The following is a 15,233-nucleotide window of genomic DNA, read 5'->3' on the forward strand; positions in this document are numbered from 1 at the left end:
ATGATTTGTTTGCTTCATTACAGATGACGAAACACTACAACTGTGTTGTGTGTAACAAACGAACTAAACCAAAGGAAAGACGCATTATAAACAAAGATGTGAAGAAATACCTCATAAAGGCATTATTTATCGAGCTCAGTTCAGAAAAAGATATCATATGCAACAAATGTAAACACAAGTATTACACGTATGATATATGTACAAAGTCTAAGCAAAACAATAGCAAGAGAGATTCTCAATCTACCAGGGATGCAGATTTTCACCCAACCGCTTCAAATTCATCTGTTCCTGCAGCCAGTCCACCTTCGGTAAAGTTAAATATACCATCTACACCAAAAACACATGCACGGTGTTTGGCATGCAAGAAACCAGGACCTAAACTTATAGTTATTTCGGCACCTGCCCGATTTGCTGCATTTCTTCATCATAATGTTATAATTCCTGCTGGAGCAAGATGCTGTCCAAGTCACATTGAAGAAAAAACTTGTATGCTTAGACCAGAGTGTTTACAAAATATACCAGTTACAGAGCAATCGTTTATGAATAGACTATTCTGAATTTACTGAAGCAAATGAGAGAAATGTGCTGTAAGAAACAAAACATATTGGACTTTGACAATATAAAGGATGAAGAAATGAGGAATCTAACTGGACTTAGTCTCGAACAGTTCAATGATTTATTCTCACACATAAAGGACAAAAGTAAAAGCTACACCGGCACGCACAAGTCGGACATCGGTAGGGCTGCTTTTATTAAAACTACAGTCCGGAATGTCTAATAAATTGTTAGCAACACTTTTCAGGGTAAGTAAATCAAGTCTGCGACGGGAAATTAGGACTGTAAGGCAAGCACTGATGAGGAGTTTTGTCCCTTTGTATCTTGGACTTGAAAGTATCACTAGAAATACTATTATTTCACAACATACAAGACCTCTTGCAAAACACTTATTTGGTGTTGAAGAAGATGAGATGATTCTGGTTTTAGACGGTACGTACATTTATATTCAGAAAAGTGGCAATTTTAAGTTTCAGAGAAGATCATACAGTATACACAAAGGTCGACCGCTAGTGAAACCTATGGTTGTAGTGACAACAACTGGGTATTTTGTTACCATAGTAGGACCATTCTTTGCTGACAGTAAAAATAATGATGCAGCAATCTTAAATCACATGCTTCGTTCAAATACAGACGACATAAGAAACTTTGTGAAAGAGAAAGATATATTTGTTGTGGACCGAGGATTTAGAGATTCTGTTTCTTTGTTAGAAGATCTCGGTTTACGAGCAGAGATGCCAGCATTCATGACTAAAGGTGCAAAACAGATGCCAACAGATGATGCTAATTCAAGTCGTATGGTGACAAAGGTATTTATATTTTATTAACCCTTACCCTGCTAAATTTCCATAATGAACTTGTCCATTATTCAGTTTTGACAGTACTATTAACTGTTAAAAGGGGTGCTTACCAAAAAGATTCTGACTGTATGGCAAACAGAGCAGATCTTGATCAGACTGCATGGGTGTGCAGGCGAATCATGATCTACACTGGTCGCAAAGGCTGAATCAATTGTGTCCAGCATGATAAGGATTAACAAATTAATTTCATAAGCTCACCGGCTATGAATGATAAAACCTTAATATATGTTAGACAGATGTATAAGTAGAGAAAATCTGCTGCTAGATTAACACTTGAAGTGTCAAATGTCCAGTATTGTAAATGTAAAATGTGTATTTAGAACTGCTAATTAAGTTTGCACACTAATGTCAGTATGTGCAGTAGTATTATATTATCTGCTAAAAGTGTCCGCTATTTGCTCGTTATAGGTAAATATACACTTTAATATTTAAGAATCTGTTTTGTGTCTTTTCGGAAACTGATTGAAATTACAAAGGGACATTTTTTCACGTTCGCATACGAGTACGCATGCTTGTATACGTATAAAATCGCAACCTTCCTCATAGTGCTATTCATAAAAAAATCATATCAACACGAACAGTATTTATCAGTTTGTTACATTAATTTCAGATAAGATGGGTTGTAGAGTCAGCTAATGCGAGGATCAAAGCTTGGAAATACCTGGAACACGTGCTACCTACCAGTCAAGTACCATATATTGGTGACTATGTACGTATAGTATGTGCAGTTTGTAACAAATATTTACCTCCTTTAAGTTTGGCAAATCTTGAAGAAAGTGACATTCAGTTAGCAGCACACATGCGTCACTTGAGTTCTCAAGTAAACATGCTTAAAACGTATGTCGAGGAAAATAAGTTAGAGCGTGGAAATGCAAAATGGTCTGCTGTAAATGATGAAGACTTAGACTGTTTCCCAAAACTCACAGAGGAGCAACTTAGAACCTTTACCTGCGGAGTATACCAGTTACGGCTTAGTCCAAGTTATATACAGGAATATATTGATGGAGATTCTGATATTTATGTGCATACGGAAAATGCAAATCTTATCCGTGTAAGAATTCAGAGTCGTCACATTTCGTCAAGAACATACCTGTTGTGGTTACAATTTACCGCGTCAGAGGTGACTGCGTGGTATTGCAAGTGCCGCGCAGGGGCACGTGTTGTTGATGTTTGTGCGCATGTGGCTGCAATTGTTTGGTACCTGAGTTATGCGAGGTATTTCATCAATCGGTACGGAGTTTGTGACTGGGGATTACATTTGTCTGATGCCAGTAATTTACCAGATCCGGTTGATAGCTCTGAGACGGCAAGTGAGGCGAGTTGTATCGAAGAGTAACTGCAGCGCACCGACATTATGTAGAACTTAGACCATCCCTCAATGTTAAATGTTTGATATTTTTAAAACTTTTCATCAGCAGATTTTATTGTGATGTATGAGTCATGTTTTGTAACCATGGTAGCCTTCATTATGTTCATCCAGTCAACTTTCTTGTTTAAGTACGGATATATTCTGTATATGAATGTACACTTGTATATCATTTAGTATGTAAAACTGGATGGTCATTGAAAAAAGGTAATAGCAACCAATTTATGTTAAAATGATCATTTATTAAAAGGTCATATTTTAACTGATTACATTCAAAATGTTTCTGTATAATCAGCTCAAAAGAATTACAAACACTATATAACAACATTGTACTGGAAGTTCTGTTTCTGTGGAAATAACACTAAGCGTGCATTCCATAGAAATAATAATGTATTAACTTGTTCGCACAGTTTTTAAAACGTTTGCTTTTAAAAAATCAACTGAAAATTTGAATATTAGAAATTTTGTATTTCAAGGTAGTTCCTATGGTAACCGTTCCATGTCATTTATGCAATTCTTTTTAATAATTAATTACTTTTATTTTGACTTGAAAAGTTCTATCCTTTTAAAAAATAATTACGGTAGTTATTGTAACTGCTGTTTAAATACAGTAAAATTAAGGAATTAGGTGACTGTTTCCATGGTAACAGATGTAGTTTTTGATAGTTTTATCTGTCATATTTTTACATATTATTAGTTTAAACAATTATATATGGTATTTTAGAATACAAAATGTGAAAAACATAATTTATCGTAAATATCGCTATTTATTTGTAAAATTTCAGATTTCTAGAAAATAAGAGTTATCTCCCTTGTTTTTTTCATATACGCAGGAGTGAAAACATTTGATTTTTGTTTTGTTTGGAAGTATCAATATTTCTTAAAGTGAACATGTCACTTTTGTTGTTAACAAACTAACATAAATAAGAATAAAAGGTATTTCATTTCATATACCCCCATTTTATATTGAGTTTTTCTTTACTCAGAGCCATGCCAAAAACTTTATTTTTTTAGATTTTTGGGAAATGTATATTGTTTATCACCCCGGATTTCAAAAATTTATATATTTTTGATAACTTGCTGAAAATTTCAGTTTTTTCTGATATTAGGCCAATTTTGATAGTTAGTGAATCTAGCCCTTTTGGTTCCACATCTCATTTACATCGAAATAAAAACATGAGGTATGGAATCAAAATTTGCATACCTGCTGGAATCACAGAGTGACTGCAAAACTACCTATACTTAGAGCTCTCCCTGAAGTTCATGTGAGATTAATAATATCTGTCATGTGTTTACAAATCGGATAGAAATATTTGTCCCAAGGGCACCTGCGCATCTGGCAGTAATGAGGCTTGCCGAATTACCGCCCATGCGCAGGTGGCCGAGGGACCGATATTTCTATCCGATTCGTAAACACATGACTGATATTTTTTCTTGTATATCGTATACACGTTAGCATTTTATTCTGGCAGACTATTTTTTTGCATACCGTATTTTTCAAATAACAGGTAGAAATACTTACATAGCACTGTTTCTTATAGTAGAGAATGAACACAAAGCGCAGGAAATTAACGGCTGTAAACAGAAGTGACGTCATGATGTTTTGCGTTATGCACAATAACAAAGTTCCACATTAGTTTTATCGTTTGTAGCTTAACGTTATGTTTTTACAACAAACTAACGTATTTTGAATCGAGAAATATGCTATAAACAATATATTATCAGAGCATGAACCACTAGTTGTCATTAACAGCATGAGAGTCATCTGGCATGGGGGGTGCCAGATGGGTTTTGCCGGCATGGGTAAAATCACCGGAAACAAGTTAGAGGTAACTGGGTGTGTAACTGTCAGTCAAGTATGTTTTGACCTTCACCACTGACCCAAAAAGGCAATTATTCAATGATGTTTGACAGTGCTAGGCAAAAGCATATACCAACTATTGATTGTAAACTTTTTTTCTGTCTCATTGTAACTGTCAACACCAAACAGAGCCTCAGGCTAAAGCACCCTTCAATCATTGACCAAATACTATTTTGAATCTCAAGGTCACTGTGACCTTGACCTTTAACCTGTAAATATAAGGGGTCATTAGTGACCAAAGGCAATCCAACTGTACATTTGACCACTATAAACCAATGCATTCTTTCGTTATTTATATGAATCCATTTTCAATCTCAAGGTCTTTGACCTCCACCTCCGACCTGCTAACACCATCCCCACCACCTCCTCGCAAAAAAATAAATAGTGGTCACCTAGTGACTAAATACAGTCATATATGTTTGATCACAGTATGCCTATCTCTATTATTGATTGAAAAAAATTTGCCGTCTCGATGTCATTTTGACCTTGAATTTTGACTCAACAACCCCCAAAGCATTAGTGGTCATCTACTGACCAGCAATCAAGGTAAGCAGCTTGACCAATTTGTAAGTCATAATGCTCTCTAGTCATTGATGGGAGACAAAATGGTCCATCAGCTGACCGTCTGACAGATGGACCAACACAAGAAAAACAATATAACAAGAGGACCATGATGGTCCTGAATCGCTCACCTCTTCCCACATGACCCAATTTTGAGTATGACGTCATATTTTCTATTATTTGACATAGTGACCTAGTTTTTGTGCTCATGTGACCCAGTTTTGAACTTGACCTAGATATTATCAAGATAAAAATTCTGACCAATTTTCAAGAAGATCCATTGAAAATTATGGTCTCTAGAGAAGTCACAAGGTTTTTCTATTATTTGACCTATTGACCTAGTTTTCGAAGGTACGTGACCCTGTTTTGAATTTTACCTAGATATCATCAAGGTGAACATTCTCACTAATTTTCATGAAGATCTCATGAAAAATATGGCCTCTAGAGAGGTCACAAGATTTTTCTATTTTTATACCTACTGGCCTAGTTTTTGACCGCATGTGACCCAGTTTCGAAACTTACCTAGATATCATCAAGGTGAACATTCAGATCAATTTTCATGAAGATCCATTGAATAATATGGCCTCTAGAGAGGTCAAAAGATTTTAATAATTTTAGACCTACTGACCCAGTTTTTGACCGCAGTTGACCCAGTTTCAAATTTGACCTAGATATCATCAAGATGAACATTCAGACCAACTTTCATACAGATCTATTGAAAAGTATGGCCTCTAGAGAGGTCACAAGGCTTTTTTTATTATTTGACCTACTGACCTAGTTTTTTAAGGCATGTGACCCAGTTTGAAAACTGACCTAGATATCATCAAGGTGAACATTCTGACCAATTTTTATGGAGATCCATTCACAAGTAGAGAGGTCACAAGGTTTTTCTATTTTTAGACCTACTGACCTCGTTTTTGACCGCACATGACCCTGTGTCGAACTTGACCTAGATATCATCAGGATGAACATTCAGACCAACTTTCATACAGATCCCATGAAAAATATGGCCTTTAGAGAGGTCACAAGGTTTTTCTATTATTTGACCTACTGACCTAGTTTTTGACAGCACGTGACCCATTTTCCAAACTGACCTAGATATCATCAAGATGAACATTCAGACCAACTTTCATACAGATCCCATGAAAAATATGGCCTCTAGATATGTCACAAGGTTTTTCTATTATTTGACCTACTGACCTAGTTTTTGATGGCACGTGAACCACTTTCGAACTTGCCCTAGATATCATCAAGGTGAACATTCTGACCAACTTTCATAAAGATCCCATGAAAAATGTGACCTCTAGAGTGGTCACAAGCAAAAGTTTACGGACGCACGGACGGACAGACGACGGACACCACGCGATCACAAAAGCTCACCTTGTCACTTTGTGACAGGTGAGCTAAAAACCAAGCATTTCTACTTACTTTCATAAGTATCATATTCGTCATCTCAACTCCTGGCGGTTGTTGTAGTGCACACATAAACTTGACCAATCGTGTTTTACCACATCCTGTCTCTCCCATGATTATCACTGGTATGTCACAACTTGATGAAAATTGAAACATGAATACTTGTACAAATTGCATTATATTTAAAATGTGATTGTAAAAGTACATATAAAAGGATAATTCTGTCAGTGTTTTTTTTTTTTTTTATTGAAAATGTCACTTGTTTACAGATGAAATGCTTGATGATAGATCAAAACTTACAATTTACATTAAGATGTAAAAAATATTTTTTGTCTTGAAGGAGACATACAAACCCCTATTTTGTGGTTTTGGCAATTAAGAATAAAAGTGTGAGATATGCATTTTAATTAACCTTTAGCCTGCTGGCGGTAAGTGACTTTGCCTTTGTGCTAGCAGATCATGGTCTGCACAGTTTGCTATTCAGTCAGTACATTTTCAGTGAACACCCCTCAGAATAATAAGTAGTACTGCCCAAAATGAATGACGAATCAATCCGTTTTAGAACTTTAGCAGGGTAAAGATTAAAGGATGTGTTTCCAATATACATAACAATATTCAGTCTTACAAAAAGCATTTCTGTAAAGTATCAAAACTCTCAACATATATAATATTAAGAATAGCATCAATTTTTTGTGTTCCTTTGTCATGCAGTACAGTTTTTAAGCATATTTTATAGACAACATTTCTATACCTAAATACTCCTTTAAACTCAATGTTTTTATTTACTTACATTAACTAAGAAAAAAAAACTACTAATTCATGAAAAAGTCTGACAAAAATCTTGACTAGGATATTCAATGGTTTGATAAGCAATATTGTAATCGAGTGAATTTATAACTTATAATTAGAAACATTAACTTATTAAATCACCAGAAACAAAGGGGGCGCAGTAAGAAAAGGCTAAAAAGTATTGCTGAAAACTGAAATGTCTTCTCACCGAAACCTCATGTAAATTGCCATGATTTTCTTCACATTGTCAGTTGTCAGCTCATAAGTGTCATCTGGATCATGTGGCATTTCAAGACCCATACACTTGCACAACTTCAGGATTTTCTCATGTCTAAAACACATATGCACATGTACATAAATTGGCCGCATCAAAACATCAATAACAGTATGTATATTCATTCACAGAGCTACCAATTTATCAATTAAAGTGCTTTGCAAAATAAATAGTCTATAAGCAGTAGCTGACATGCCTTAAAAACTATTGTTTCCCTACATACATATCTATATATACATATATATCCTAAAAACAACAGCTGATGAAGTTTAAATTTCTGCAATCTTTTTTTTCTAAGGGAGGTATCACAATAATTTACATGAAAATTCACACAAAACTTAAGTTACAAAATTGCAGTTATATTCAGAACCATATACATACTTAATCAATTTCCTCTATACTTATCATAATATAACCTAATTTAATTAACAAAAATTAAAGTTCAGCTGTTAACTAAATTCTTCATAAAAGTGTAAAGCATTTAGTGTCCTAATACCTTGGAAGAGCATCAAAGTTTTCTTGTATAGGAGCATGATTTCTGACAAGGGAGTCGTATAAATTCTGAGTCATTATGCCACGCTCTAAAACAGTCTCTGTCTGCTGATCAATCAAGTTTCCGGAGTCTCGATCAATGAAAAATCCCAGGAAAGTAAAACTGAATCTGTCTGAGTTGAAGAACAGGTAAGGATGAGGACTGAAAAAAATATTTCATAGATTGAAAACATAAAGCCAATTCAAAACAAGAGTGCCATACTGTCACAAAATATGCCTGTCATCGAACTTGGCCTAATTCAAGGTACATAATCCAAGAGTGCCTAGGGTGATTTGGGTGGTTATCGAACTTGGCCGAGATATTATGCCCACAAACATTGTCAGCAAGTTTGGTGAAGATTGGATGAAAACTGTTCGACAGAGAGCGGACAAACCTAAATTCGCAGTTTTTCGAGCAATTCAAGGGCCATAATTCAAGAGTCCCTGGGGCAATCTGGGTGGTTATCGAACTTGGCGGAGATATTATGCCCACAAACATTGTCAGCAAGTTTGGTGAAGATTGGATGAAAACTGTTCGACTTAGTGAGCAGACATGCTTTGGACGCCGACAGCCGCCCGCCATGGGTGTTCACATAATATGCCCCGCTCTTTCACAGACGGGCATATAATAAATCAAATAAACTGAAGTAATATTCTCTTAAAATTCTTATTCACTTACAGTAAAATGTACAGTGACATACAAAAAGTTCTCAGACAACCTATATGTATATCCAGGTTTTTTTTTCGGCCGTTTTTATAGCCGTTATTCGGCTATATTCCCAATGCCAAAAAGTATGTATTTTTCCCAAAATGAGTGCAAAAATTCCCAATCTACAGTCTGAAAAAAAATTCATCAAAATTGCACAAACATTGACCAAATTATGGACAATTTTGTAATGGAAGTATGTTAAAGAGGTTGTACAATGTGAAACAAGTGTATGAGAAAGTGCTTAAACACATCCTTACTATATCCTATGGGACTAAATATTTCCCAATTTGGAACATTTATGCATCAAAATTCCCAATTTTGGGGGTATAGGCTATGTTCCCAAATTAGCTATAAAAAATCCTGATATCAAACTTTTACAAAACAGTTACATATCATAGTGTAATAAGCTTTTCTAAATAGTTTTATTGTTAGTACTTCAAATTTCCTTCATCAATGAAGTCAGTAACACATCTAACATTTATAAAACTGTTAGATCTTCAAACATATGTTTTTCTTTTTGATAAAAACTATGAGAACTGAAATATGTAAATAGAAAAATATATTATCTCTCTTAAAAATCATTTTTATAAATGCTGGTGAAATATGTTAAATCTAGTTATGTTTGCAAAAATATGAAGAAAAAAAATATATTTGTATGTGAACTACCCTGATGAAGACGTTAGCAAAAACGTTGATGCAATAAATTACTATACACCAAAACTTTTATATGTGTTGTTGTTGAAATACCTACTGCAAAAATATGAGAAATCCATACAGTCAAGTGTATGAGAAACATTAATTTGGCATATAACTGTATACAGCAGAAACTTTATAGTACTTCACCAATCTAAAATGCATGATATTGCATTATTGCATTTGCAATCCATTGAACTAAAGCATGTGCATCAATGTCCCTGTGTGGCTTATGTGTGAACTGCTTTTAGCAGAATAACATGAAACATTCAATTTTTATGACAATACTGTTTTCATAGTAAACTTCTATAAAAGACACAACATATACATATATGAGCCGTGCCATGAGAAAACCAACATAGTGGGTTTGCGACCAGCATGGATCCAGACCAGCCTGCGTATCCATGCAGTCTGGTCAGGATCCATGCTGTTCGCTTTCAAAGCCTATTGGAATTAGAGAAACTGTTAGCGAACAGCATGGATCCTGACCAGACTGCGCGGATGCGCAGGCTCAGCAGGTCTGGATCCATGCTGGTCGCAAAGCCACTATGTTGGTTTTCTCATGGCACGGCTCATATATATATATATATATATATATATATATATAAAACAATAACAATCTTGAATAACTGAACCTGCTTTCCCAAGTCCTTCTCATTTGATATGGCTGTAGCTCATCTTCATTTTCATCATCATCATCATCCTCATCATCATCATCAACTTCCATTTGTGCAACCCTTTCCCTACCTTCTGGTTTCAGACCTGGGGATTCTTCTTTCATGTCCAAAGATCGTGTTGAAAAATCCTAAAAGAATATCATTCAATAATTATATAGTCTAAGACTAATAAAAAATATCAAAATACTGAAAATCTGCTAGCAGAAATTGTCAGCAATACTTGAGTCATATTCATACCTACTGATTTAAAGCTATGTTTGGATGGAGTACAACACTATGAATTGAGAGGCTGCCAGTTTACTGGCTATGAGAATTTAACAATATGTTGCTCATTGATAAATGAAATGTGAAAAACAGTCTATGAATATAATTTGCATTTATTGTACTCTACAGTGTCAGTTAGGGGAGAAAAATGCACCCCTTGAAATGTAGGCCTATACTCAACCACAATGCTGGAGGATCAAATTAATAGCTATAAGAATCCTTTGTAAAACCACTCAGCATGACTTTGACAGTGTAATTCTGAAACTTTTACTCAGAAATGGTATTATATCATTCAAATAAAACCTTAAAGCAATAATGGACTTTACACAGTTATCAACTTACCCTTGACATTTGAATCAGGAATCTCAGAACAAATGTGGAGAAGCCTGGAAGATCTTCTGCAGCTGCAGCACTAACAAACATGTTGTTCTCAAAATCTACCAGCTGGGTGTTGAGAAACCAAACAAAATGGTGAAGCTCGGACCAGGATGGATCTTCTAATCCACAATGCCTGTAGTAATATACGTCAAATTATGCGTTTGTCCCTATATATACATATATACTGCAATAAATATTAGACAACCTTTTTCTGAAAGAAAATTCAAATATTTCAGGATTAACTAGAAATTGCCTTTGTAAAAAAGCGCATGTCTCCCCCAATGCAAAGTCCTATAGGCAAGAAGTCAATAGGGGTCAGGAGCGAAAGTCAAAGAGACACTGATGGTTGGCTGCAATAGGGATCATCTACTTGGCATGTCCAGTCATCCCGCTAAATTTCAACACTCTTGGCCTAGTGGTTCTCAAGTCACTGTTCAGGCTCCTGTGACCTTGACCTTTGATCAAGTGACCTCAAAATAAATAGGGGTCATCTACTCTGCATGTCCAATCATCCTATTAAGTTTCAACATTCTAGGTCAGGTGGTTCTCAAGTTACTTCCAAAAAATGATTTTACATGAACAGGCCCCTGTGACCTTGACCTTTAATAGACTGACCCCAAAATCAATAGGGGTCATCTACTCTGCATGTTCAATCATCCTATGAAGTTTCAACATTCTGGGTCAAGTGGTTCTCAAGTTACTGATCGGAACTGGTTATCAATGTTCAGGCCCCTGTGACCTTGACCTTTAACGGAGTGACCCTAAATACAATAGGGGTCATTTACTCTGCATGAACAATCATCCTATGAAGTTTCAACATTCTGGGTCGAGAGGTTCTCAAGTTATTGATTTGAAATGGTTTTCCATGTTCAGGCCCCTGTGACCTTGATCTTTAACAGAGTGACCCCAAAATCGTTAGGGGTCATCTACTCTGCAAGACAAATCATCCTATGAAGTTTCATCATTCTGGGTCAAGTGGTTCTCAAGTTACTACCCGGAAATGGTTTTCAATGTTCGGGCCCCTGTGTCCTTGACCTTTAACAGAGTGACCCCAAAATCGTTAGGAGTCATCTACTCTGCATGACCAATCATCCTATTAAGTTTCAACATTCTGGGTCAAGTGGTTCTCAAGTTACTGACTGGAAATAGTTTTCAATGTTCAGGCCCCTGTGACCCTGAACTTTAATGGAGTGACCCCAAAATCGATAGGGGTCATCTACTGTGTATGTCCAATCATCCTATGAAGTTTCAACATTCTGGGTCAAGTAGTACTCCAGTTACTGATCGGAAATGGTCTTCAATGTTCAGGCCCCTATGACCTTGACCTTTAATGGAGTCACCCAAAATCAATAGGGGTCATCTACTCTTCATGACCAATCATCCTATGAAGTTTCAACATTCTGGGTCAAGTGGTTCTCTAGTTATTGATCGGAAATGGTTTTCAATGTTCAGGCCCCTGTGACCTTGACCTCTGACCCCTAAATCGATAGGGGTCATCTACTCTTCATGACCAATCATCCTATGAAGTTTCAACATTCTGGGTAAAGTGGTTCTCTAGTTATTGATCGGAAATGGTTTTCAATGTTCAGGCCCCTGTGACCTTGACCTTTGACAGAGTGACCCCAAAATCAATAGGGGTCATCTACTCTTCATGACCAACTATCCTATGAAGTTTCAACATTCTGGGTCAAGTGGTTCTCTTGTTATTGATCGGAAATGGTGTTCAATGTTCAGGCCCCTGTGACCTTGACCATTCACGGAGTGACCCCAAAAACAATAGGGGTCGTCTACTCCAGCAGCCCTACAACCCTATGAAGTTTGAAGGTTCTAGGTCAAATGATTCTCAAGTTATTGCTTGGAAATGAAGTGTGACGTATGGATGGACGGACGGACAGATGGACGGACGTGCGGACGGACGAATGGATGGACGGACAGGGCAAAAACAATATGTCTCCACCAGAGGGGGGGAGACATAATAATAAATGCTCAAAATGACTATGTTAATAATTCAGAAGGGTTGAATGTTACACAAAATCAATTAACTTAAACATCATAATTAAAAACTTTAGCATAAATAATACACAATTTGACTCTTAACTGTATAAAATGTTCCATTAAGCAAAACAATACAATAAGTAAAGTAATTAGTAATTCAGTATGAAGAATTTGTCCAAAGATCTGGTACGGCACCTTAAGAGTGTTTGCAGGCAAGTCTCAGGAGTTCCTTCTGCATCGTGTGGATGAACATCATCAAGTTGTCTGCCTTCATCAAGTCGCAACAAATACTGGAATGTCCTCTGGAAGACCGGACTTCTAAACTGCTTTTCATCAAACAGTTGATCAGAATCCTTGTAATCTAAATGTAAAATTAATAAGAAAAAACATTCCAATTATTACATTATTATAATAGTATGATAACTATTGCTTTTTTTATTAACTACAGACATCTTTACACCTATAATGCTATTAATACAGGTAAATGTAATGTAATAGTTCTGCCTATTTTTTTTCTGGCTTTAACTGAAGTGAAACGACTAGAGGCTTCAACATTTTGTAAATAATTCTCTAATATTAAAATCAATATGCAGTATCATTTTTACATACCGTGAAACTGTATGCCCATGTAAATCTGTAAGCTTTCCCGGGGTGATCTACATGTAAGATCTGGCAGAATGTTTAACATTGGATGAACATACTGTAGGTCCCCTCCCTGTATTAAACAATAACTTTTATACATATATGTCAAATAAATTTTAAATCTACATCAAAGAGATTGAAAGGGGTATGCATCAAGGTAAGAAAATACTTTGAAACTGAGAAAGTTCTTTAAAAACTAAACTGTTTCCAAAGTAATTCAACCACTTGATCTGTAACGGGGTTTTTCATGAATTTTGACATTGTATATTTAAACTATTACAATTCTAAAGGTCTCTGAGGGTAACAGCAGAATTTTTTTTTTTAAATTATGGTATCTTTAATAATAGAAATTATTTTCTTCTGCAAATAATTTACTTTATTTTGCAAGAAAAAGCTGTCAACACCGTTGCTATGCAGTTACGTCACGATCACTAGGCAATTGGTGATCTTTGGAGATTATCATCCGTTATGCATGGTTTCTAGCCAGCATGCTATCATTAAGCCGGGTATCAGTTCTACCAACGGTATATAAGCACCAAAAGTCCGTGCAAATTTCTCTTTCTCGATTCAACACCGAAGATAAACTACGCTGCTAAAAGCTCAATTTCACAGCTGTAAACTATATTACGTTTATCATGCCACGTGGTCGAGCCGTACGGAGGAGGAATTATGCTGCCGCTGGGCCATTGCAGCAAGGTGCTGCGGGTCGGAATCCTAATGCTAGGCGGGCACGCAACGTAAATAATGCCGATGTCAATCCTGTCAACGATGATGCCATTGCCGGTCAAAGATTGGTTGATTCACATTGCCAGACGGACTCTCTACCCTCTCCAAATCCGGTGGTAACTACACGGGGACAGAAGCGCACGAGTGATGACCTCGATGGTGCAAGCAACAGCTTATTACAGCCAGATGCGGGTAGGTCTATTATTGATTTTGAAATTATTATTAGGGAATTCGGGTGTTCTTCCTCCGGACAATTCACATCAGAGTTAAGGTCCCGATAATTTAAGTCTCGGTTTTGAAAATACTGCTCAGGGTATTAATGTCCCAATTTTTCCCCAGTCTGTTTTCTAGTCTACTTCAGGCGGCTTGTTTACGCCGCCGGATATGCGTTTAGCAAGAGATCATCTGGCCGCCCATGTTCCGACGTCAATTAAACAACAAATTTACAAGGGTGAATACACTAATTTAGCTCTCTTATTGAAAGGTGCTGTAGAACTGTCCGAATTTTCCAACAGCAGTGTTCTCAGATTAGTAGATTCTGACGGCCATATTGAGGCTTCCAAAAAAAAAAGTCGGTTCTGTCGAGAGATGGACCGATGCCTTCATAATTTATGCATCTATTTATTTGTCCACACATTCTGATAAAGTTTACCAACTTTTGCATTACATGTTTACCATCAGAGAGTGTGCCGCGCGTCAAGGGGGGATTCGCTTGGCGGACCTATGATGAACAGTTCCGCCTCCGACAAGCACTAGTGCCTTCCCCTTGGTCAGCTATTATTAACGATCTATGGTGGCACTGCGTCCAGGTGCAGGATAGTTCTAGGCCGACAACCCCTTTCAGCTAAAAATGCAATGACTTTAATGTCGAAACCTAAAACAGTTAAAAAACTAGGAGTCATACCCTTGCAACCACTTTACATTTCGGCAAGGATGGTC

The 15,233-nt window shown here is 36.5% G+C and overlaps 1 protein-coding gene across 2 annotated transcripts in view; it reads right to left on the reverse strand.

The window, feature by feature from the left end:
• LOC123550952 (E3 ubiquitin-protein ligase rnf213-alpha-like) overlaps nt 1–13,639 on the reverse strand; it is a 79,439-nt gene extending 65,800 nt beyond the window's left edge. For both annotated transcript variants that reach the window (XM_053540367.1, XM_053540366.1), the window contains exons 1-7: nt 13,536–13,639; nt 13,122–13,287; nt 10,896–11,064; nt 10,248–10,417; nt 8,176–8,373; nt 7,614–7,736; nt 6,632–6,752 (exon numbers count right to left, since the gene is read on the reverse strand). In XM_053540367.1, coding sequence (XP_053396342.1) covers nt 6,632–6,752; nt 7,614–7,736; nt 8,176–8,373; nt 10,248–10,417; nt 10,896–11,064; nt 13,122–13,287; nt 13,536–13,614 — 1,026 coding nt within the window. In that variant the 5' untranslated portion in view covers nt 13,615–13,639. The remainder of the gene's footprint in view (nt 1–6,631; nt 6,753–7,613; nt 7,737–8,175; nt 8,374–10,247; nt 10,418–10,895; nt 11,065–13,121; nt 13,288–13,535) is intronic.
• Between the last annotated feature and the right edge of the window lie 1,594 nt (nt 13,640–15,233).

The sequence above is a fragment of the Mercenaria mercenaria genome, chromosome 4 (genome assembly GCF_021730395.1).
Source record: "Mercenaria mercenaria strain notata chromosome 4, MADL_Memer_1, whole genome shotgun sequence".
Lineage (NCBI taxonomy): Eukaryota > Metazoa > Mollusca > Bivalvia > Venerida > Veneridae > Mercenaria > Mercenaria mercenaria.